The 24,818-nt window shown below is 49.2% G+C and overlaps 1 protein-coding gene across 3 annotated transcripts in view; it reads right to left on the minus strand.

Moving 5' to 3' along the window:
- Positions 1 to 24,818, minus strand: part of GALNT14 (polypeptide N-acetylgalactosaminyltransferase 14) — a 94,640-nt gene that overhangs the window by 5,630 nt on the left and 64,192 nt on the right. For all 3 annotated transcript variants that reach the window (XM_039717130.1, XM_039717131.1, XM_039717133.1), the window contains 9 exons: positions 24,191 to 24,256; positions 22,218 to 22,339; positions 17,845 to 17,932; positions 17,210 to 17,294; positions 15,730 to 15,833; positions 10,906 to 11,032; positions 8,277 to 8,369; positions 6,636 to 6,719; positions 5,425 to 5,569 (listed from right to left, as the gene is read on the minus strand). In XM_039717130.1, the coding sequence (XP_039573064.1) occupies positions 5,425 to 5,569; positions 6,636 to 6,719; positions 8,277 to 8,369; positions 10,906 to 11,032; positions 15,730 to 15,833; positions 17,210 to 17,294; positions 17,845 to 17,932; positions 22,218 to 22,339; positions 24,191 to 24,256 (914 nt within the window). The remainder of the gene's footprint in view (positions 1 to 5,424; positions 5,570 to 6,635; positions 6,720 to 8,276; positions 8,370 to 10,905; positions 11,033 to 15,729; positions 15,834 to 17,209; positions 17,295 to 17,844; positions 17,933 to 22,217; positions 22,340 to 24,190; positions 24,257 to 24,818) is intronic.

Consider the following 24,818-nt stretch of genomic DNA (forward strand, 5'->3'; position numbering starts at 1 on the left):
TATTCCCCAGCAGCTCCTGGAAATCAAACCTGGCTTTCTGAACAGCCTGCCCACAGGCTCCTCAGCAAGGATCTGGGTACATAACAAGCATTCATTTTCAAAGCCTCAATCCACACCCTTCTAGCAACCACTTTTCTTTGTCATACGGAGCAGGGTTTGCCTGATCCCACAGTGCACACGTTCCAGACATCCCAACCACACACGCTGTCAGCTGCTGTGTAAACCACCAGCCTGGGAAATCAGGTGCCAAATTAGTCCAGCATCTGTGAAGAACCAAACCCTACGGGGCAAGCTCCAACATCTGTTCTTGGCACCCACGCTGCTACAAGCTGCTTTGAAAACCTGCTTTACATTTTTAACCAATTGCTGGTCATTTTAGCTCAGGACAGGGCTGAAGCTGCACCCCAGCAGCAGGCAGTTAATGCTGTAACTTGTGAATATGTTGAATTCTCCAAATAACCCAGGCCATGGGGATTTTTTGTTTCCTTATTTTGACATCCTAACCTTCTTGCTTCACTGAGGTCCAGTTAATGGTGTAACTTGTGAATATGTTGAATTCTCCGAATAACCCAGGCCATGGGGACTTTTTTGTTTCCTTATTTTGACATCCTAACCTTCTTGCTTCACTGAGGTTGTCTCATGGAAGACTGCTCCTACCAGAGGTTCTCCATTATTTTTCTTCCAGACCACTCTACATTCAAACCTTCAGAATATTCACATCCTCTCAAGGCAGAGTCATCCTCTCATCCAGCAGTGGACCACGGGATAGGAAGGGTGGTGATAACCACTTCCCTAAGCTGTTGTTCATCATAAGAAGTGAGGGCTCCAGAGCTGGATGTGTGCAGCAGTTCCACAGCTGACACTGGATCCCACCCTCCTGCCCCCAGGCTGTCCTTCCACTGTCTTTATCTCAGCTGACAGATTTTCACACAGCTCATCTATCTTGGCAGAATGGCTTTTTATGGAAGCCAGTCCTGTAGAAAATGTTATATCCAGCTCTAATCATGTCTCCTTCCCTTTCAACCCTAGATGAAAGCCAAAGAAAATTATGCAGAAAATGAAGAAATTTGAAGGGGAAGGAGGAGGGAAGTCAGTTGAACACCACAGAATCCATAAAAGACTTTAAGTTAAAATACATGCTCATGGCCACAGAAATTTTTATCCTACCCTCCTCTTCCCTTATTTTTATGAGTTGGGATTATTTTTTTTTCCTTTTTTCCATGAGGAACTACTTAATCTCCTAATCCCTGGCACACTGACGTGGCCAGCACAGCAGAGGTTGTGGTGGATGGGGCAGCCCATGGTACTCCTAAGGAGCCCTGCAAGGAGCTAGCCTGGCTTCAGGGCTTCAGGACTTGCCTGAGGAGATGCCATCAGGGTTTAGAGCTGACCCAGAACCAAAGAAGAACAGATCTGTGAGGCAAAACTGACATCGAGATTTCCTGCCTTTTCGAAGGCAAAGGTGGAGGGGTGGTGGAGCCAGGAGGAAGAGGGTGGACTCGGTGGAGAGAGCATCACCAGCTGCACAGCACAACCAGCAACCCCCTTCCTCCAAAGCCCCAGAAAACACCAACCCCTCATCTGAGGCTTGTGACTGTTTCTCAAGGCTTCAGCATCATCTGAGCCGGCACCTGTCACTGTTACTCAGCATTATTGTGAACTGAGGAAATTATTTTCACGAGTGACCTTTGGCTTGGCATAGCCTGGCTGGCAGATGGAGCAAAGAGCCCCTCGGCCTGGGAAGGAGCAGTCCCAGGGGAGCCAGTGTTCCGTGACAGTGAGGCCTGTGCTGCTGAGTGAGAGGTCAGCCATGCCCTAAAGCAGGGGTAGGAGCAAGAGCAAAGTTCTTCTGAACAAGGTGGAACAATCTAATTATCAAATTATCTTCTTAAAATCCCAGGGAAGGACTTCCCAAGGCACGTGACTGCACGAGTCACTGAAGGATACTGAAGTGCCACCCTCATCAAAGACCCTGGGACACAACTCGTGGCACTTCCTCACGTCTCAGGAGAGGGAAAACAAAGTACTCCAGGTGCCCAGGACAACCTGGCTGCAGAGATGACACTGCTCCCCCCTGCTCTGCTCACTCAGCCTGGCTCCCCCAGCTCCAGCCAGCCTACAGCTGGGGCAGGGCATGTCCATGGATCAGAAGAACAAAGGCTTTTGAGGGCAGGAGGGTCAGAAGACAATGTTTGTGGTTGAGATGTCTCAGGAGGGTCACTTAGTTTGGACAGATGCTAAATGGTCTCCAAAAAAAAGGGCAGATCTAGTCAGCACACAGAGGACCCCAAGCCAGCTGGGATGAGCATGAAAGCCACACCAGGCAGATGATCACACTGCCTTTCCTTCCCAAGAAGAGTCAAGGTCATGTGTGCAAATGCAATGGCAGCCACTCAGCTGCAAACCCCAGGTATTTTGGGGTGCAGGCCCAGGAAATGGATGCTGCAGTCTTTTCCCCTGTTTCCTTGCTTGTCTAAAAGATGCCTGAACTTTACACTCCTCTTGCAGCAACTGCTTACACATGTGTTATATCCAGGTCAAAGCATCTTCAGATTTTTTATCTGAAGCATGTCAGGTTTCCTGAAGCTGCTAATGACTTAAATAAATCCCAGTCAGATGTCTTTTCCAAACTCTATGAACTAATACCAACTGACACTTGGTTTGAAAAAAAAACCCCAACTACTCACATCTTCATTAGATAGATGAGGACAAAATTATGATCAATTATTTTCCCTCAGATGCATTTATCTCGTGAAAAACTAAATCAATCTGTTCATTTAGCAAATGAGACGCAACAAGGCACGGAGTGCCGAGGCTCCAGTGGGCAGGAGCACAGGCAGAGCCTGCTGTGCCCTGGGGATGGGCACTGCACACACATCTCTGCCTGTCACTCACTCAGGAGCCCCCTGAGGTCCTCAACCACCTCTAAGATCCACCTCAGGGGACAGAGCCCACCCTGACTGCTGCCAGGCCTTCTGGAGGGGACAGGGCCAAGTGGATCCCAGGATGAGAAGACAGAGCTCTCCTACACAAAGGTGAGGGGTCCTCTTGTGCCTCAGTGCCCCTTTCAGTAACTCAGGACCAACACCAGAACACCAGACACCACCAGGGAGGTTTTCTGAGATCTGCTAAGGGTCTAAGTCTGATTTCACCACTGAATACTTGTCTCAATTAACTCCAACTATGGATTGGGGTCTCACAACACCCTTCTCCTACACTACAGTTAGAAAAACCTAAAATAAAGAGCAGTTGATTGCCATCTGACAGCTCCTGTGCCTCTCCTCCTCAAACCATGACAGCCCAGATCTTCTCACATCCAGTCTCAAGACTTCATGCACATAATGTTGGTAAAGGGCTGGGGCAGCCCAGCAGGGAGACAGCCACAGAAAGGCAATCAAAGCAACCAAATTATTGCTACTATAATAGTGATAATAAAGAATTTGGACAGCCCGGATATTTTCACAGTACTTACTGAATGCCAAGGAAGCACAGCTTTGATTTAGCTAAGCCTATTTTTCACAAAATGAAGCTTAGGGTAAACAAGACGTGACTTCAGTATGTTAAAAGTGAAGATTATTGCTCTATTCTGGTATATCAAATGCAAAACCAAGTAGCATTCAGGACTGCTGCATAATCAATCCTACACAGCCTGGTGACTGTAACACCCACGTCATCCACAAGTTCAGGTGGTCTTGTGGCAATTGAGTCATTAAAATATAAGTTTCTATTAAGAGTAAAAGTTTAAATATCCTGCTTTAATCTGAACTATTCTCCATAGGTACAAGTAACAAAGAACTATCCTAGAAAGATAAAGATTAAAAGGAAAGCCCTTTCTCTGTTCCTGCTGTGTACTGGGTACAGTCATTCTGCAATCTGTTTGTAGTGCATTTTTCTGTTCCTTTGCAAAGTTAGTCCTGGATGTGCACAAGAAATAAGAGTTGCCATCCAGTGGGAAGTGTTGACCTATTGCAAACTGCTGCAGAATCAGAACAGGAAGATGAAAAGTTCGTGGCGTGAAAAATCCTGAAAATTTACTGCACAGAAATGTCAAAACAAAATGTGTTTGGTAGGAATGAAACAATTCAACTTGTTGGCATGACATTTCTCATTTTAAAATACCACATCAAATTGGTATTTCAGAAAGACCAATGCCATTTCATTTTGAAACACTAACTTGCAGCAGCATTTTTCATTCTGATTTTCCCAGATATTTTTTTTAAACAGCTGATTCATTGGAAGTTGCTATTGTTGTTAGAACACTTTTCCTTTCTTCTGCAGAGCTAGCTCTAAAAAACATGATGACCTACTCTCATCAGCTTGCTGTTTGTGTGAAAAGTCCATGTAGCAGTGGAAGAAAAAAACCCCAATTCTGGAACATGGAAACCAGTGAAACTGTAAGAAGTGTTACTGTGTGGCACTTGCAATTATATTAACTACATTTTCTGAATTGAACTAATATTCAAGTAGTCATTGTTGGTTTTGCCATGCTGTGAAACAGATATTAATTTCCTGCCTACAGACAGGCATGCAACTGCATTTGAAAGAGATGCACATAATGACATGCTTTGTTTGCACACACAAATCAGGGGTATTTTAAGCAGTGTCCCCAAGCTGGGCCTTTTATATGCACAGCTACCTGGTTTGAATATGTAACCATGAGGGTTAAGGATGTACAGTCGAGTGGAAGCGTGCACACCACACCATTTTCTACTGAATTATTTCATGGCAACCACGGAGAAGCAAGGGATTGTTATCCTCCCTCCTCTGTTCTATAGATGCAACACAGAACTTACTGACATGGCCAAAATCACAAAGGTGAGTTTTGAAGCTGTGTGCATCTTTAGGGTCTTGCTCCAGAAACGCTGCTGCAAGGCACATGTGCCTGCTCTTGGCTCTAAAATCTCCCAGGCTGTGCTTTTGAGAACATCAATTCATACAGCTTTTTCTCATCTCAGTGCGACTGAAAAAACTGAGATCATCCTCATTAAATCCTCGCTAGCTTAATGGGCAATCCAATACTGAGAGAATGCAGACTATGAAGTTACAAATGCCACTGCGACTCAGTCCATTCTGAGAGAAAGAAGCCTGAGAGATGAGAGGAAGTTATAATTCTCTTTGCCTTTGATCTGTGCAGATGAGCAGCACGTGGTGTTCCTGGGCAGTGGGAAGAGCTCAGCATAGGCTCCCATGGAGATCAGTGGGACAGGCTGTCCTGTGGCTCCTGCAACAGTCCCTGCTGCTGCCCAGGGCCTCCACCAAGGTCAGGTGGAGTTGCCAGGGTTTAATGACAGGCTGCCTAAGGAAAGACACTGGCAGAATGGGTAAATCCTCCACGAGAGCTTTAGCAACCTTAAGAAATCATCTTGAAGCTGCCTCCATGGCTTCTTCCCAGCCAGCACCACAGAGATACACAAGACATCTTACCTGTGCCTTTGGCACCGTGCCCTTGCTGCTGTTACAAGGATTTAAGCTCAGGATGGGGAACTCCTGGTCTTCAGACTTGTGTGACTCCAGGCAGCTCTGCCTTTGCCTGATGATCCCAGTCTGATAGAGCGATTCCTCAGGAATCCTGTGGGAACAGAGTGAAGACAACATCGTACTGCCTGATGCACAGGGAGGCTCCGTGGGGTAAGGCTGCACCATTTCACCTCCAGAAAATGAGGGCTGGCAAGGTCTACCACAATACTGAAGCACTGAGAGCAGCACATGGACAGGGACGCTGCAGAAGCAGTGCTCAGAGATGGATGGCTGACCTTTGTAAGAGGACAAAATAAATAACTGCACCAGGCAAACAGAGGAGCCAGGAGTAGGCTGTGAGCAGCCTTCAGCTTATAGGAGAGGGGAACTTTGTAAGAAACTGTCACAGAGCCCTGCCATTGCCTGTGAATGCTGCTGTGCAATGCCACACATGGCAAAAGAAAGAAGTAAGAAAATGGTATAAATCATCATTTTCACACAGTGATTCTGCACTCAGCTACTGCACCAGCAGGTCCCTGAAGGTATCTCTAGAACTTTACCATCCTTTCTGAGGATGGCTCCTGATAGGGACCAGGGGAATAAATGCAATGGTTTCTGGAGTAAATTGGTAGCTAAAATATATCTGTGCAAAAGCAACAATATTTATCAAAGCATTGGGTTAGGAGCAAGGCAGAGCCATCTGAACACAAGTCATAAAATCCTAGGGTGAATGGTTTCACAACAGGGAAGCCTTGAGTGCCATGGAACAGTGTGAAAGGACTGGAAATTAAGGTGCTTGTTTAAGGAGCAGTCATTAAGTACTGAAACACCCCAGCAGAAGCTATAGTGGATTTTCTGCCTTGGGACACTTTTGTAAGGAAAACTCTCTTGTTTTCCTACACAACCTGTTCCACAGCACAGGCAGAAGGATACCTAATGAATTCCTGAGAGCAAATGGGAGTAACTGATGCTTTGTCCCTCACCAGCCCTGCAGCAAAGAGCTTGGAGGAAGCAGGTATCACAGAATGTCACTCTGTGAGCAAGCTGTGCAGCACAAAATTCCCTCTGCCCTCCTGTGAAGCCCAAGGGAGGGGGTGCCCATGTCTCTGGGGGGCAGGAGGGAGGGTTGGAGCATCCCACTGGCCTGCTGGATGCAGGTGGAGATGGCACATCCGTACCGAAGTTCGGGATAAACGTTTTCCAGGTACCACTTGAAGCTGTGGCATTTCAGCTTCTTCCGCAGCTCCACTCTGCTCTGGATGCTGTGGGAAGAAAATATCACAGAGATACAGTGGAAATGATGAAGGTGAGACCCAACACACCAAGGAGGGAGGATGAGAGAAACCCATCAGAAATGCACAGACAGCAAACGCGGGAGCATCAGCAGCTCTGGTTTCTCTCTGTATGAGCTTGAGCAGCTGTTTTGATCTCTGTCTCTTTGGAGGTCTCACTTGGTAAAATGGCATGATGACATATTGTCATTTTAACAAGGAGTCTGGAGCTGAGAAGGTTCAGGGAAGAGCACAGTCATTTAAAAATTATTAGTAAAAAATGTATGCTACTATGCAATAGCCCTTACCTGAACATATTAACATATTAGGAAATTAAAATATGCTATTTGCTATTCTAAGTTACTCTTGGTTTACAGGACTACAGGAGGACTTGATTTGCAAGAGCACCTAAACAGGCTGGTAAGCCAGCAGAAGTTAATCATACAGTGAAATACTTTTTCTTGTATTCTTGTAATCAGGACAAAATTTCTGCTGAGGGACCATGCTGTACAGTGACGTTTCCAAAACTCCACACTCTTGGTTTACAGGACTACAGGAGGCCTTGATTTGCAAGAGCACCTAAACACACTGGTAAGCCAGCACAAGTTAATCATACAGTGAAATACTTTTTTCTTTTATTAATCAGGACAATTTCTGCTGAGGGACCATGCTGTACAGTGACGTTTCCAAAACTCCAGCTCCTCCCTGGGCCAGCCTCCACCTGTGGAGCTGTTATGAGCTGGCTTTTATGGAATAGTCAGAAGCCTCCAGTACCTCCTTTTCACACAGGTCAACTTCTCTATACCCTAAGCAGAGGACAGAGCTGCTACTTCATTCTGTGCTGTTGGATGGGAGCAGGATATTAATTCAGAGCAAACAGGGGAGACCCCAGGACTTCAAGTTATTTATCCTGGAGATTGAAGAGTGGTCACAAGGAATTCAAGTTTGGAGTCAGAACCCCCTGGAATCTAAAGAAAACTTTCCAATGCAAAGATATGTGAAAATGAGAAATGCAACACAAATATTCTCAGAACGCCCTGGAATCTGAAGGAAACTTCCAAGGCAAAGATATGTGAAAATGAGAAATGCAACACAAATATTTAGTCTTCCTGACAGGGAGGCATTTCTAACTCCTCACAGAATGATTGGGAAACTCCCTGCACACAAATACTTGCTGCCTTCCAATAAAGCATCAGCAGGCCAAAAATTTGATGATTTGATGCCACCAACACCTCTGGACTCTCCTTACCAAACTCTACTCTGGGATCAGAAGTAGTTCTATGTAATGCCAAAGAGAGGACAGAGGCAGAGGGGGTTTTCCCCCACCTGGGTTTGCACACTGACTGGAATAAACCAGTACAACATTTGAACTGGCACTTTATCCACCTCACTGCTGCAGGACGTGCCTCTCATCAGTATTTTACTGTCACTACAGAAGCTGTGCAGGCGGGTTTCCACAGCAGGGCCCGTCCCTGTGAGCACCCACTGCAGCAGGCAGGGCCCAGGCAGGGCACAGGCAGGGCACGGGCAGCAGAGGGGGATCCTTACTTCCCAAAAGGCCTCCCCTGGGCTGCGGGCCGGGCAGCGTAGTAGTACTGCTTGAACTCGTCCATCCACACCTCGGCCGTGCGCTTGGTGTTCCTGCGGGAGGCAACGGGACACGCTGGAACCAGGGGGCATGCAAGGTGACACCCCCACAGTGCACCAACTGACCCATCTGTCCTCCTCCCACCCTCAGCTTGGTCTTCGCCCAACTTCCCCTGAGCCAGCCCATCCCTCACTACTACAGAAGGTGCTCCTTCCTTCCCATTACTCCAGGGACCAACCAAATAAAGCTTGGATGAAGAATTCACCATTTCAAACTCAGCTGGATGCTTTGCATCCACCAGACCCAGAACTGAAGGTTGTCTTAAGCATCATCTCCAAGGCAGGAGTGCTTGGGGTTTTATTTAGTGGATGGGATGGAGCTCTGAAAAGTTTGCAGAAGATTTGCAAATATGTCCTTTCTTTCAATCCTGAATGGACTCTCCTGCTTTGCACTCCGGGATTTCAATGAGGCAAACCTCAGCATTCAAAACTTAAAGAGAAAGTGGCCCCACCACAGTGCTGCAGCAAGAATGCCACTCTGCCACATCAGCCAGGTGTCTGCAGAAGGTTTCTGAACCTCAGCAAATCTTCTGTTTGCTTCAGATGGCTCTAATTCCTCTTGCAAATGGATTTCCTGCTCCATGCCTGTCTGCCTGTCCCTGCCCAGTTCAGGGGAGTCCTCCAGTCTCCTGCTCCAAGGCCAGTGCCTCCAAGCTATTGCTGCCACACCACTGAGCTGCAGGTGCTGTGGGCTGGCTCTGGATCCAGCCAAGTCCCAGGTGCCCAGAAAATGATTATTCTGCACATGAAGCCAGCATTAGACTGGAGCCTGAGCTGTCTCTCACTCTGAAGGAGGGGCTCTGTGGGAAAGCAATCAGTATCTGGCAGAAAGGTGGAGATATTTTTTGCTAACACCTCTATTTAAAGAGAAGTGCTACAGAGCATCAGGTTGCCAGGAGCTGCTTCTCCTCTCAGTCTATACACTATAACATTAAGGCTGATAGATACCCTAAGGTTAATAACATCCCAGCTCCTGATGCCTACAGGTACATTTCTCCAGACTGATTCTCAGTTCCTTGCTGATTCATGGGCTTCCTCCTCTCTCTCTCTCTCTGAGGCAATAGTCTAAGTGCTCTTGCTCAAGAGATGACTAAATCAGTGTCTACATCTGTACCTAACCTTCCCCAGCGTGCAGGGTTCCTTTGTCTGGCTTCCCAGACTCATTTCAGTTTACAAGAAACACGGGGCTAAGTGCCAAGGCTCACACCCAGGCATGACACAGACATCCCCAAGTCCCCAGAGGCCAGTGCCTGGCAGGGAGTCACAAGAGCTGTACCCATTCGAGCTCCCCTTGCTCCTCCTGCAGGTGATGCAAGGCAGGTGCCACCTTTTCACTCAGGTTTGCAGCGACTCTCACAGGGGAGGTTCTGACTACTTTGTGAAGTAGTCCTGCTTCACTACTAAAAGCAAGAGCCCTCCTAGTGATTCTCAAATTTGTGCTCTGCTCCTCGGTGATGCCCTGTGCCCGTCACAGCCATCCCCTTCCTGCTCCACCCACTGTGTGCCTGGAAATCACAGGTGTCAGTGAGAGGTGTCACTTGCACTCCCCCGTGTCTCAAGCAAAGGCTGAGGGAGCTGCAGAGAGCCTGGGTCAACAAGAACCTTGTGGCAGACCTGGGTCTTCACAAATGCTGCTTTCTGACAGTGGGAAGCCCACACTAAAAGGAAAGCCTGCTGTGTAAGCACTCACAGCTGCAGGTTAGCTCAGAAACAACCCTGCATTTACTGTAAGTGCCCCCAGTGCTTTTCTCTGTCATTCACTTCAGCAACAACGTTCAGCCTCACACTCTAAAAATGGAGGAAATGCTTCCTGACCTCACTGGCTGCTCTGACCATCCTTCCCATGCCTATTCCCACTTCTGGATTTCCTCCTTTTTTACCTGATGTTTCCAGGACCTTAGCCCATTTCAGACAGCCCTTTCAGAACCTGATTCAGCTGTGTTCCTGTGTGTGAGGAGAGGTGCCCTTCAGCTGCCATGCCCTGGCAGTCCCTTTGGCGTCCATGCCAGCCAGGTGCAGCCCACTGCTGCCTCTGCTCAGGACAGAGCACCAGCCTGGGGACAGAACCACCCTCTCCAGCAAGATGTGTGGCTCCCATCCCAGAGAGGCACTGGGAACCAAATTTTCTGGTTCAGCTGAGCCACACTGAGCCCTCAGCTAAGGTCACTGGCTACTGACAGACATTGCCGGCAGCCTCATTTCAGGTCATTTTAAATGTGTTCTGATGACCTCAAAGTCTAAACCATTTGATGTCCCAGCAGCCAGCTCTCAGGGATGTGCTGGGGCCGTCCCTCCATTTCTGTGCTGATGAAAGCTACCATATAAATGTCCTATTTCTGTCATATTCTTGACACTGGAGAAATCCTGTGGGACAGTTGTATTGACTTACATTTTCTTCAGCTCAAGAAATTCCTGCCCAAGGATATTTCAAAGTTTTCCTAACAAACTTTCCTGCCTGTCTTCTCTGCTCTCCGCTCTCTCTACAAGGCTAATTCACAAAAAAACCCCAAAGCAAGTACAAACCACTTACTTGATGTATGTATTGGCATTTCCCTCTGGAAAGACGTAGGGATGTTTCTTCCGAAAGACGTGCCCAACACGGCTGCAGGGGATGATTTCCAGGCTCCCTCCACACATCCACACACGGAAAGAGATTTCTGCAAGAGAAGCAGCTTCAGCACTTTGTCTTTCTGTCCTAGAGCAGTCTGAATCCTGGTGTTAGCTTTTACTTCATCCTTTGCAACATTAAACTGGGGTAAATCAATTACCAGATGAGCTTTCCTAGTCACAGGGGCCTTAAAAGCACATTTCAAAGCTTCTTTGCAAGCTGTTTGAAGTCAGTGCACTTGAAACCTGCCTCTAGCACAGCAGGTGCAATCACAATGGTGAGCGTGAGACCGTGAGCAGGTCCCTTCTCATACACTGCAGAATCCCCTCGCCAGTTCTGTGCCTCCCTTATTACTTCTGCACTGCCTCTTTCAGAGTCACTTCCCTCCAAAGGGCTCTCAAGTTCACCAGGAGAAGCTATGAATTCTTTCCATTAATGACTACAACTGTCATTATCCTTATGAATCCACCACTGACTCTGCAAAGTGAACAGAGAGCTGTGCACCCATCGCCTGTCCCAAAATGGACAGGAGCTTGCCCTGCCCAGGTACTCTGGGCCTTGAGTGCCCATCAAGTAAAGCACACACCTTCACAGAAGCAAAGGTCAGCAGTGGGAGAGATTATCCCAAAAATCTGGATAAGTTGTCAGTATGGGAAATGTCTCCCAGCCACTCCAAGCCACTCTCTGGCTGGCCCACAGGGCCCTTCTCAAGGAAAATGAGCCTGTGGCACAACTGACAGCAGAAGTTATAAAGCTCTTGGCAGGGAGCTGGATGAGGTAGGAAGGGCTAGCAGCATGGCTGATCTAATGGGTCCATCTGGTCCTGATGCTTATGAAGCTATGAATCTGTAGCTCTATTGTCAGACAGTCATGCTCAGACAGAACCGGCATAAAAAAGAAATGAAATTAAAATGAAAAGGCTTTTGCAGTTCTCTGAATCCTATTTTATCATCTGTTGACAGTGCAGAGCTATATGTAGCATGTATCTACTGCAAAATAAATAATTCCCTTTCACACCCTGCCCTCCCCATTTAACTACAGAATTCAGACAGGAGAACACCCACTGTCTGTGCCAACTTGTGCTCCCAGCAGTCCCCTCAGTATGCCAGCACAAGGATGACTTGTCCCCAGGTTGGATGCTGGCAAGACAAGCACCTGTGGTAGGAACTGGGCAGTGCCAACAGGACTCCTCCTCCTCCAAAGGCAGGCACTGCTGGCTTATAAAGCTTCCATCCCTCCAAGAACAGTTCACAGCTTCAGGGAGCAAAGGCCAATTGGAGCCTGGAGCTCCAAAGCCCTCTGAGCACACAGGGCTCATCCCTGAGCTGCTGCAGAGGGGGGACCCAGGTTCATGTTGCTCCCATCCTGCTCCCAGCACACCCCCCTGCTCCTGAGCTGATGGAAAGGGAAGGCTGACATGGCTGCAAAGCATTCTTGCCTTGATGCCTGGATCCAAAATTCAAGGCTTTGATCCCATCCCCAACAGCTGGCCCTGGCAGCAGGGACAAGCAATGGCAGGGGTGGGAAAGCACAGCAGGGAGCAGTATTCCTTCCCAGAAACTCCCTCCCCTTCCCTTCACTGCCGTGTTTACAGGCAAGAGCTGCCAACAGCAGCTGGAGCCTCACCACTTTCCCCAGTGCTGGGTATTAAGAGGCCAATAAAACATGCCCTTGGTGCCATGTCCTGGTGCTATACTGGGAGCAAGCTTAATCACAGCTGCAGGGAAATGAGATTATGGCAGGATGCGGCCACTCTGAGCTGCTGCTGCCACTTGTCTGCGTGTCACAGCACTGGCCTCTCAGCTGGCACTGCTGTGTCAGTCATAAGGGCACCCAATGCAAGGGGACAACCAGCTGAGCAGCTGTGGAGCACAGCGTGGCTGCTGCAAGCTGCCCTCCCCTCCCCTGGTCCTTCTGCTCAGCCTGGGAGAAGAGCAGCTCCCTGGTGTGCTGAAAGACTCACACCATTCAGTCCTTGCCTGGTCTTTTCAAAGCCCAGTGAAGAGGTCATCTCTGTGTATTGTGAACTGGAATGAGGACACAGTGCACAGGAGATGCTGAGGAGTCTGAGCTCTCTGCTTCAGGCTAGTTGCACCCTGCAGAGCCTGCCCCAGGTACAGCAGAAACAATAAAAGCACAGAATTCCACAGGGAGGGATCACCCATGGAGCCATCCATGGCAGGTAACAAGCTCTCCAGACAGGCTAAGTGCCCCAAGGGAAGGCAAACTAAAGCACCAACTAAAGCACGGTACAGGGTCAGCTCAGAGGAGCCAGGGGAGCAGGAACCAACAGCATGCTTCCCTTGACCCTCAGGAGACCCTGTCAGTGCACGTGGCCCCTCCAAGTGACCCCCAGGAGGGGATGTGAGCAGTACATGCTGGGGTGTGCTGGACTTGGCCTTCATTCAGCAAAATACCTCCAGCACTGCCTCCTGGCCTGCAAGTCCTTCTTGACATTACTCATCTACAGAGAATTCAGTATATTTAAGATGCAAAACACCTATGGTGTCCTCCTTCAAAGCCAAACACGCTTACTTTTGTGCTGCCTGAAGCCTCCAGCCCCCTCATCAATAACATTAAGGGCAGCAGTGCTGCTACTCAGGACTGAGCTACCAGGAGGAGCACTGTTCACTGTAAGTGTCCAAAACAAGCAGGTCAGCTCCTGCTGTCCGTTCCCTGCCCAAAGATGACCAGGGCCAGCAGGGTGCAAAGGAGAGATGGGACACTCTGCCCTCAACTGCTGCACCTGCAGGAGGTGGAGCTGTGAGCCAGGCATGCTTCTGCTCCCAGGAAAAGGGACAAGATGGGATCTGCCCTGCTGCTATGCAGACCTGCACTTGATTTTGCTTTCCTTTGTCACACAAGGCCATGCTATCCCTGTCAGTGCATGTCTGGTCAGGACCAGCCTCCTGGGGCATAGCACCAGTAAGGGAAACTTCTCCTCTGCAGGATGGGTCACAACCAGGCATAAGGAGCACAATGCCTGCTGTTACAGGGCATGGGACAAGCTGCCAGGATGGAGCTTCTCCCAGGAGCAGGCTGTCCTGTCACTGTTCATCTCCCAGGAGCACCTCCTGCTGGCTGCTGTCACAGACCAATGATGAGCACAGACAGACAGCAGGTCAGGCACAGCATGGCAGCTCCTCTCCTGTCTAGTTCCCCTCTTGAATGCTTTGTTTGGGCTATTGATCCAGCAGGGGAGGTGGGAGGGCTGCCACTCCCCTCCCAGATTTCCTCACAGCCACCCCACTCAGACACTTTGGGTCACTTCAAAGGCAAGACATGCACCCACAGAGAGAAAGCACGAAAAGAGCAAGATTCCTACTGCATAACAAGATAGAAATAAATAAAATATATCCAGAGGGACAAGGCATGTGAAGGAAACACCAGTGCCAGGCAGTGGATGGATTACTGCAAGGCAGCAGCATCTGCTCCCTTGGATGACGGACAGCATTGCTCTGTGTGTGGAGACACAAAAGCCTTTCTTCCTGGCTAGCCCCACTCCCCAGAGGTGCAAGCTGTTAAAGACAGGTTCTGATCTGTCTGCCTGACATGCAGTGCCTCCCCCTTCTTTCCTGGGTACAGTCCATTGTTCTGACCCACAGCACCACTGCAGCTCCATAGGGAGAACAGCCCAGCCTGATCCAGCTGTGCTTGACAAAGGCACAAGGGACAGGCTGTTACCTCTTTCATGTGCCCTCTCAAGTGTGCTTGCAGGAGATTTCTTTGTGTCCATCTTGTCCCATGATAAGGGCCAGAGGTGACAGAATTTAGGTGAGCTCCACCCTTTTTTTTTGGTGCAGGAAAAGTGACAGCATCAGAGAGAGGTGGGCAGCTCCCAGCCACCCAGGGATACAGGAATGGATAAACAGCCAGGTACTCTGCCACCTGTTTGCTGCATGCTGATGCAGCTACAGTTTCAGGTACTCTGCCAACTCAGGGAGGGACTGATACCTCAGTTCACAGCTTGGAAATGCTGTCATGAATGGATTAAGACAAATTCTTTGCTTTATTGAGGCGAAAATAAGATCAGGGAGGAATAAGGGTGCATGAAGTGTTCTCTTGTCTGTTGGTAACACCAAAGCTGTGTGGTTGAAAGTATTTACCTACAGGAAATCAAAGCAGCATGGAAGGCAGGCAGTCCCAAGGGCCAACAATTGCTCACTTCCCATCATTCGTGGTTTCTGGATCTCTCAGTCTCCTAAGACCACAACCTATGAATGTAAATGGGGGAAACCACCCAGAACATTCAAAGTGAAGCCTGAAATGACTTTGTATCCATCCAGCACGACTCAGAAAGGGAAACCAATACAGCAAGGCCCAGGGGGATGAAGAACGACTCACCGAAGTTCTCTCCACCCCAGATGTCCATGGCACTGTCGTACTTCCCCAGGTGGTTGAACCAGGCCTTGTCGATGACAAACAGCAAGGAATAGAAGGGTGCATGTAGTGTTCTCTCATCTGTTGGTAACACCAAAGCTGGAAACTGTATGGTTGAAGGTATTTACCTACAGGAAATCAAAGCAGCATGGAAGGCAGGCAGTCCCAAGGGCCAACAATTGCTCACTTCCCATCATTCGTGGTTTCTGGATCTCTCAGTCTCCTAAGACCACAACCTATGAATGTAAATGGGGGAAACCACCCAGAACATTCAAAGTGAAGCCTGAAATGACTTTGTATCCATCCAGCACGACTCAGAAAGGGAAACCAATACAGCAAGGCCCAGGGGGATGAAGAACGACTCACCGAAGTTCTCTCCACCCCAGATGTCCATGGCACTGTCGTACTTCCCCAGGTGGTTGAACCAGGCCTTGTCGATGACAAACAGCCCCCCAGCAATGATGGGTGTCCTGAAGAATGGACAAGGAGAAGAGGACACACCCTCAAGCACTGCTGCAGCACCTGGATGCACAGAAGAAGCCTTTCCCTTTGCCTCCTTTTCCATGACCAGGACATCACCTTCTCACCAAGAAAAGGACAAAACACCCCAAAAACACATCTGAGCCTTTCTTTCAGTTGCCTCTTTCAGTGTTCTGCTGCCAATCATAAATTGCCTGGCACTTAATGACTGGCTAATGCACCCGTCAGCACAACTCCTACAAGCCCAAAGTTGACAGCCCTGATTGTAGGCTTCAGCATCAAAAATGCACTTAGCACTCGGGGGTTATTCACTCAGACGGGCTTTTTGCCTGGAGCCAGCCTATTAAGAGCACCATTCCACTGGGGAGAGGAAGGCAGAGCCAATTCAGAAGGGCTTTTTAAAAGCCATCACTAGCTGTGTGATCTTTATTTCAAACCAGGGTTATTTTTCTTTCTTCAGATTAGCTAAGAAAACTGCACAGAGAAGGCCCGTGGAGGAGGGGAGGGCAGACCCAGAAGATAGCTTGAGGAGCCTTGCTGTTTGCTGGCACAAGTCCCATCTCCATTCAACTGGAGACAGTGTGGATGCCTCAGTATAGGCTTGGGATGAGCTGGGGTGATTGCTGTGCCCAGGCTAATCTCCAGAGATTGCAGAGTGATCAGGAATGCAAGGCCAGCCTTTGGGAAGCCAGTGACAGCTCCTGTTAACAGCAGCATCCTAAGGAGAAGCAGTGCTCTTCTCCCCTGGGAGCCTTCTGGGGCCCTGAGCTTCCCCAGCTCTTGGGGTCCTCCAGGCCTCACATCTGGCTGGGGCTGCAGACACCAGCACCAGGCCTGCTGCCAGCAGAGATTTCCAGCAGAAATTTCCAGGACCCCTCCATCCCACGGCATGAGGACAGATGGCACCTCCTCTCCTGGTCAGCTGTGCTCCCTCCCCTGCACATCCCCGTTTCTGAGGAGTCCTCAGTGAGGTACAGAAGAGCAGCGCTGACCTGGGAAGGCTGGACTAGACACCAATTTATCATGAGGACACTGCCTTATTCTTAAGTGGTAGCTGAACTGAGAGAAGCAGTTTGCTACAGCACTGGGCTCTTCCTCTAACCAGAATCCTTAGCACTACCAAAACCCCAGCAAGCACAAACACACCCCTTCCATCTTTGTGGCATTCCAAGGCTTCAGTGTTGGAAGGAAAAGCTGCACTGCAAAACGCAGGCCAGCCAGGAGCTTGCTAGAGATACTAGAAGTTTAGAGCTGTCCTAGAAGAGACTGCACACTGCTGTGGAGCACGGGTGACACACATGAGGTCACATGAGAAGCCTGTCCTGCCCCTCCTTACTCAGGTGCTTCCTTCCCCCTCCAGACTTACTTGATGGGCTCGGTGGGATCGAGTCGTTTGGCTTTCTGCTCTGGGGAAAGCTGCTCCCATTTGAAGTGCAGACTCCAGTCAAAACCTAAAACCAGAGTACAGAAGTGCCATGGGGAAATTAGAAACTGATATGGATTAGGAGGCAATGCAGGCTGAAGAAGCTGTGTTTGATGGAACATTTTCCCCACTTTCAAATGACTTCAGCCACAGAGATGCAGCTCTTGAGAGAAAAGTCCAATGCCTAACATATTTCACTACTACATATGAACAAGAAACAGCACCTTGCATTACAATTTCAAAGTCAAGTGCTCCAAAGGCAGGAAAAGTCAGAATTAAAGCTGCTGCTGAAACCTAGTCCCCCTGTGCACACAGAAGCACGCTCTGATGGGTACTGTGTGCTCCAAATAGCACAGGCATACTAATAAGCACTACACTTTCACCCTCCAGTTGTTGCCTAGACATCTCCCATCTCCTCCTGTCTCCACCTGTGTGTGGAGCAGCCTGGGAGCAGCACTGAGCAGTGCCCATGTGCTTTTTTTGTGAGGCAGCAGGAGACAGAGGTATGGTGCAAAGGCCAGTGCACATTCCCACCACGGAATGGATGCCCACAGGACATGCACAAGGCTTGGACTCACCTCCTCTGAGGTCTGAGGAAGCTGCCACGTAGGCAAAAGTGTCCAGGTTGATGATGTCAATAACGGGACTGACCACCCGGGTGGGATCCTGCAAAGCAAAAGCAAAAACACCCGTGACTTCAGATGACACCATTCAAAGTGGGCAAGGGGCTCCAAACTCCTGGAGACACCAAGTGCCTGGAAACATGGGTGTCATTCAGTTTTGTCAGGGACAAGTGTCCCTCACTGCCTCCTCCTCCTCAGACTGTGCCTGTACTTGGCAGCCAGCTGGGCTGGATGCAAAGCTCCTTCTGCCTTTTACAAATTCACCAAAATATTCCCCTTTCACCTCCCTTAAATACTTTTAACTGGATTTCAGAAGTCAAGTGACAAACAGGCAATTGAAATGACAGAGGAAAACCACAGCCAAATAGCTTAAATATGGGTATTTTTTAAAATGCACCAACTATGGCAGTGCAGCTAGTTTTGCCAAAGGTGTGAAAGGGTTAAAAAAGAAAGACCTGATTTATTCAAAATAGTTGGTGGTGATTTAATTAACATCTTGTTATGGGCAAAGAGATTATACAAACAGTTATGAACAAAAATATCTACAGGAGGAAGAGACTCTGACAGCTTTGACTGGTCTCTTATCTCCCTTTTTCTTTTCAAAAATCCCAAACTCCAATTATAGCTCAAACTTCAAGGTTTTACCCTCACCAGATCAAATTGTTTTTCACAGCTATACAAAGCAAAGCATCTGAGCACACTCGGGCTTGCTCTCTCACTGGGGAAAGACTTTGTTTTAGAAATTAGTCCTGACAAAGAAATATTCAAATGCAGCTGTAGGAAGAAGCAACCAAAGGCCACGAGCTGGGAGCTGGACTAGAGCTGATTTTCCAATTGAGCATGACAAATACTTGGTATTTCCATTACAGGGTCAAGCCAGGGGTCTCACCATCACTTTCTGTGAGTCAAACACCTCTCTGAACAGGGCAAAGTCTGCTGCACCTCTGTACTGCACGGGGAAACACAAGCCACATCCAAGCAGGGTGAGCCTTTCAAACCCATCGAATCTATCCTGGCTGCTGCACAGTGTCCCCCAGCCTGCCACAGCTCAGTACAGCCAAGCATCCCTCAACTGCCTGAGGCTAGGGGGAAGGTTTTAAGCAAAGCATCTGCTTTGTGTGCTGAGCAGTGCAGGGAAAGGATTGCATCCACTCATTTAAAACCTGTCCCTCAAGCATCTTCCTGGTGAGCACTTCTAGCTAGCTGACACCCACCCCCAGTTTCAATTCCACTGCTGCTCACTGCATGCCACAACTTCTTGTAAGAGAATCCCCTTCACATCTGGGCTGAGAGCACTACTGCAAAATGCTAACTTAACCTTGAGCAGTGCTGTCTTCTCCCTGCCTCACTTTCCCTGCCAGGTCCTGGGAACATATATATTTGCTCAGCTTTCATGAAGGTCTCTCTGACCCTCAAGAGAAAAGCACGGCATGCTCAAGAGCACAGTGCTGTTGCTATGATTTATTTTGGGCTGAGCACCAGATCTTATTATAGGCAGCTTCATCCTTCTGGTTTTCTTTTTGCCACCCACCCATATCAGGGCATGTTAATATTAACAACACCCAAACCTTCAATTCTCTCTCACAAACCTGAGAATTCATTTCTGCAATGCCCTTCTCAAACACACCAATGTACGGATCTAAACCAACAGGAAAAAACTCTGAAAATGCTCCTGAAGATAACAGATATATTTCAGCCCTGGAGAAGGGCTTAGGCTGCAGTGTGGCTCTCAGCCTCACCATCCTGACCTTCTAATGGACAACAAAAAGGGCCACAGTGGCTCCTCTGGCCCCATAGCAGGATTAGGCAAAGATTAGGCAGGCTGCCCTTCATGGGTCTCCTTTTTCCCAGGAAAACACCAGGCTGGGGGTATTTGAGCTGGGAGTGGGGGGTCACCATTCATTGGTTCATCCCAGTGCCATGTGCAAATCCAGTTTTGGGATGAGCTTGCTGAGTCATACTGTAAAAATACCTTGGGATGGATAATTACATTTTTAGAAAAGTTATTTGGTTGAAATGCACCATTAATGACTTTGGAGATATTTGTTCCATAAGTAAAAATAAGAGCCTGGGCCCACACTCTCAGCCACGTGTTTGCAAACATGCTGGTGTGAGACACTGACCATCACTGCTGCTCCCTGAGACAGGCACAGGGCTGAGATCCCCCACACTCCATCCCCTGCTCTTCCTGCTTGTTCCCAAATCCATATGCTGGTTATGTAAAACCATCAGCTGCTGGGAAAGCTCGAGGGGCACCTCAACACGGGTGCATGGTGGCACCCATGGGCTCTGGCACTTCCCACCATGGAAAGTGGCAGGAATAGCTGTTCTGGCTGAGAAAATGAGAGAAGCAAAGAGTGGGGTGGCTGGGCTGTGGTGGGAAAAGTGATGGGTGTGCCTTCAGGCACTCACCGCTCATTTGCTTGGAACTTAAAGCACATTAGCTCAAAACAGGCTGCTCCTGGGAGCAACAGAGTGAGAAAATGCTCCTCTCCTAGGCAGCTGATCCTCATGGAGCAGCTGGCCAGGGAGCCCATGGCTAGAGCACAGCCTGAAGGTGGCAGCAGTAACATTTCATACACTTCACTGATCAATACCTTAACCCTGCTGCCAAGGATGGAGGGCCTGGAGGACTCTGCCCTTATCCTGCAGCTTCTGTGAGCAGTTAAAAAGCAGGCATGCGGGACCCCTCTGGCTTTGCAGGTTCCTCAACACTCTTTGTAGTACATCTCCCCTGCTGCCTGAAGCTGCAGGATACTGGGCAAGGTCAGGGCAGCATGGGCAGCACTGCAGGCTTAGAGACTGCCTTACTTCCAGCTGGGGAAAGATTCAATCCAGAAGAGTTCACAGAGGTGATGTGTGTGTTTGATGCTGTATTCAGACCACAAGGCACTGGAACTCCTGTGGTGATGCTGTCCATGGCATTCACATTCACCTACCCTGGATATGTGGGGCACCATCCTGGAGCTGTGTGGGAAAGCAGATCTGCCAACCCCCTTCCTGCTGCCTTCACTGCCCTTCTCCTGACAAAAACACATCAAAAGCTCTGCCTGGGAAAGAGGCAATTGCTCTGGATACTCCTTACTGAAGTACAAGCAGGGCTTTGGCAAAAAGCAAGGAATGCTTTAAAAAGCCCAGAGGAAGAAGTGATGCTGTAAAGCTTAGCAGTAAATCTCACCCTGGACAGGCCAGCCACGAGGCTCCAGTGGGATATCACAGCATGTGTTCTCATAACTCTGCTGGAGCCACGATCAATGATATGAACAGACCATTTCCATCACATTTCCATCTATCAGCAGCCCTGTGGCCCAGCCTGCAAACCGAGGTTGGGACCTCTCCAGCACTGGCTGTGCTACAAGTGCCAGCAGCACTGACTGCCCTCGCCCACGTGGAGGGACCTGACCTGGTGCTGTGCCCCCCTTGCCCTGGTCCCATTGCTGACACACAGAGGGCATGCACAGCCCAGCCATCGCAGCTGTCACATCTGCAGGGGTGAAAAGCAGGATGCCTGAGGTGAGGGGCTCTGTGAACACCAGCCAGGCAGGATTTTCCATGACCCACCACCTCAGCATCCCCTTGCTCCTCAGCTGCCCTTATGTCAGGAGTTCTAAAATTGCCAAGTAATTAACACTGGCCATCAGGAGCCAGAGGTGTAGCAGAGGTACAGCAAGGGTGAAGGAGCGAGGCACGGTGAAGGGAAAGGATGGTGCATCCACACCCTGGATGATGGTGCATCAATCCCTGCACTCTGCTGCCAGCAGGTCATGGGCACAGAGCTCCCCTGACTCCAGTGACAAGGTGCCAGCAGCCTCTGTGTGCACGTCTGGTGAGAGAGTCGCCGCCAGAGAAAGGAGAATGTCATTGTCTGCTCTGAAATCAGCAGAATTTAAATCCTATTAAATCAATTTATTAGCGCTTAATTTGCATGAAATTAAATTCGGCCCCTATTCAAGGAGCCGTCACTCCCTTAAATCATCATCACTGAGCATTTTACATGAGCCTAATTAAAATCTCTGCTGGAGCACTGCCCATGTATTCCCCTATCACCACTCAACCTGTGCTTCTCAGTTAGAGTCCCACTGCCCCAGGAGACACCTTGTCCCAGCCACTCACATTCTACCCCAGTCACACAGACACCCCACCTGCCTGCTGGGTGGAGGAAGACCAGAAAATGCCACTTTGTACCCCAAAAGGCCTCTTTGTACCCCTTCCATGGATGCCTGCTTGTAGCTGGTTATGGTTGGATGGTCACACCCACTGGGAGGAAGAGGAGGGGGACCTCAGGATGCATCCCCTGAGGGTGACTCTGGTGTCTCAGGAGCACTCACCTCTTTGATCCTCTGCAGCAGAGGGAGCAGCCAGTCCTTATTCACCTCGCAGTGACTGTCCAGGAAGGTCAGGACACCTGCTTTTGCCACATCTGCCCCTCGGATTCGAGAGCGGATCAGACCTGTTCAGGGACATGCCATGTCAGCTGCTCCCCAGATGGCTGGGTAGCATCCCCAGCCCCTCCACTTGTGCTTCTCTTGGGTTTTAACCTGCCTAAATCCCACCCAGATAAAACATGGCCCAGGTTCACTGTCTCCTTCCCGGTGCTGCAAGGTACGCCAAGCATTTCCTAAGATCCCCAAATAAATAAATGGCTCCACCAAGGTTACTGATTTATGGCATTTATGCCAATATGTAGTTTGCACAGTTAATTCTGCTGTCACCTTCTGGGACAAAACATGACTCAAAATGTTTTCATAACCCTCTGCAGGCAACAAATCTAACACAGATGTGAGGCAGTGGGGAATGGGACAGAGGAGCTGAGGGTGGGAACACCTTGTACTAGAATTAAGCTTTTCTCAGATTACTAATTTTTCCTGCTGCAACCCCTTCTGTGTCCCAGTGATCCCCAGATCTCTCTCCCACCCTGAGGGCACTGCTGATCTGGAGCTCAATGGGAACACATTTTCCACCAAGGAAAGAGGGTTGGCTTTTCAAGGTGCTTGATTTATCAGGGTCATGATGGATCACTTGGAGATGAGAATGGATTGCTTCACTCATCAAACAAGAGGGGAAACAGGTGACTCAAGGGGAGCAGAATTCTTTATGAAGGAGAAAGAGTGGCAATACAGGGGGACATATGGGCAGATAAAGAGAGACAGGATTTCAGGGAGCAGCCACACATCAGGTTCATGCAGGAGGTCACTGACTTTCATACTAAAATTCCCTAGGGGAAAGGGGTTAAGCAACAGCCTCTGAGCTGGAGAGGGAACACGTGAACAACGCCTGGAGCACCCAGAATTTGCCAAGGTCTCCTCCTGCAATGCAGACTTGTATCTCCCTGTATCTCTCTCTGTGACTCCCAAGATCTCGTGCATAGGTACACTCTTCTTCACCCACCCCTGCCCTTCCCAAACCCTGGCAGTCCCTGGGGGACACAGTTTAAGTGATGTACTCAGCAAGGTAAGGCTGAGTTCCCACACTGTGGCTGATTTATAGAGCACCAATAACTGCAGGTCCCTCAAGTGCTGGAGATGAGCACACATGTACCCCCCCATAAGACAGGGGAGAGAGGTGAGAAGGAGGTGCAGGCCTATGGAGATCTTTCTTAATCTCCTGCCAAAGCAGGAATGTCTCTTACACCCATGGGGCCTGATGTCACCCTGTCACCAGGCCTGCAGAGCTGAAACCCTCTGCAGAAAGAATCCACAGAGAAAAGAACCTTCTCCTCTCCTCAGTCACTTCAACCCAACACTGACCTGGACGCACATCTTGGATTTGCAGCACCAAAGAACTTCTTTGCTTTTAGTTATCCTAATACTGCAAACCAGGATTTGAAACACACATTCAGGCTGTGGGGAATGGGGAGATGTCTCCAAAGGTTGCCAGCAGCAGTCCAGTAGGACATGCATTCATCTTCCATATAGCCCTTCTTAATCTCTCAAATATAATTAATTATCAAAAAAAAAAAAAAAATCCCACAGAAGCAGCAGGAGCAGATCTTCTCTTTTTCATTAGAGCTAACATCTTTACAAATAAGACCCGGGGCTTTGTTTTGCCTGTTCTAATTTTCTGGCTAATAAGCTACAGCTGAGCCTCACTGGAAATCTTAATAGTCCCAATCTTTTTCAGTGAGAGAGGGGAGATCCATTTCAAATCCCAGCTCTTTATCACATTTCCTTTAATCAGGGCATCCCTCATTCCCAGGACCCACTGTCCTCCTTGCTGACCACTGCATGGAGGAGGCTCCCCATGGCCCCATCACTCCCAAAAGCTGTGTTTCCCACGTGGGCTGGGGGCAGGCAGCTCTTACCTTCCCGCCGGCCGTTCCGCAGGCACTTCACCTTGGGCAGCTGGCCCAGCAAGCGGCAGTCATCAGCTGGGGACACACAAAGGCAGGACAAGTCACCCCCCCACAGTGGCTCTGGCAGCAGAAATGGGGACTCCTAGGAGAGGCTGGGAGCAGGGAGAGGACCCTGTCCTGTTCTGGTTGATGGTTTGTTAGGGCAATGGCACTGCTGGGTCACAACAGCCTCACCCCTGAGCTCGTGAAGCATAAATTGAGCCTGGCAGAGCAGCAGTTTTTGTAGAACTAGTGTAAATTCAGCAGATTTACACTGAGAGCAGCTGAATTATGCTCTAAAATCAGCACAGAAAAGTTGTGGTTCAGGTCAGAATCTAAATTTCTGCACATTAATGCAAATTACTATTTTTGGTAGCTGCAAAGCAACGCGCAAGCTGTTGATGCGTGTCTGCCTGGCGGGGCAGGAGCTTCCTGTGGTGGCTTGGAGCCTTCAGCAAGGAGAAAGGGATGCTCAAATAGAGCCCTGTGGAGCAGCTGGGGGCTCCTCATGCCCTGGGCAAGAGCTCCATGGGGCAGAAAGGCCTGACAGCCACCTACACCTGAGCTAGGGAGGCCCTGCAACCTTACACGCAGCCCG

The sequence above is a fragment of the Passer montanus genome, unplaced genomic scaffold, assembly GCF_014805655.1.
Source record: "Passer montanus isolate IOZ18808 unplaced genomic scaffold, ASM1480565v1 scaffold37, whole genome shotgun sequence".
Lineage (NCBI taxonomy): Eukaryota > Metazoa > Chordata > Aves > Passeriformes > Passeridae > Passer > Passer montanus.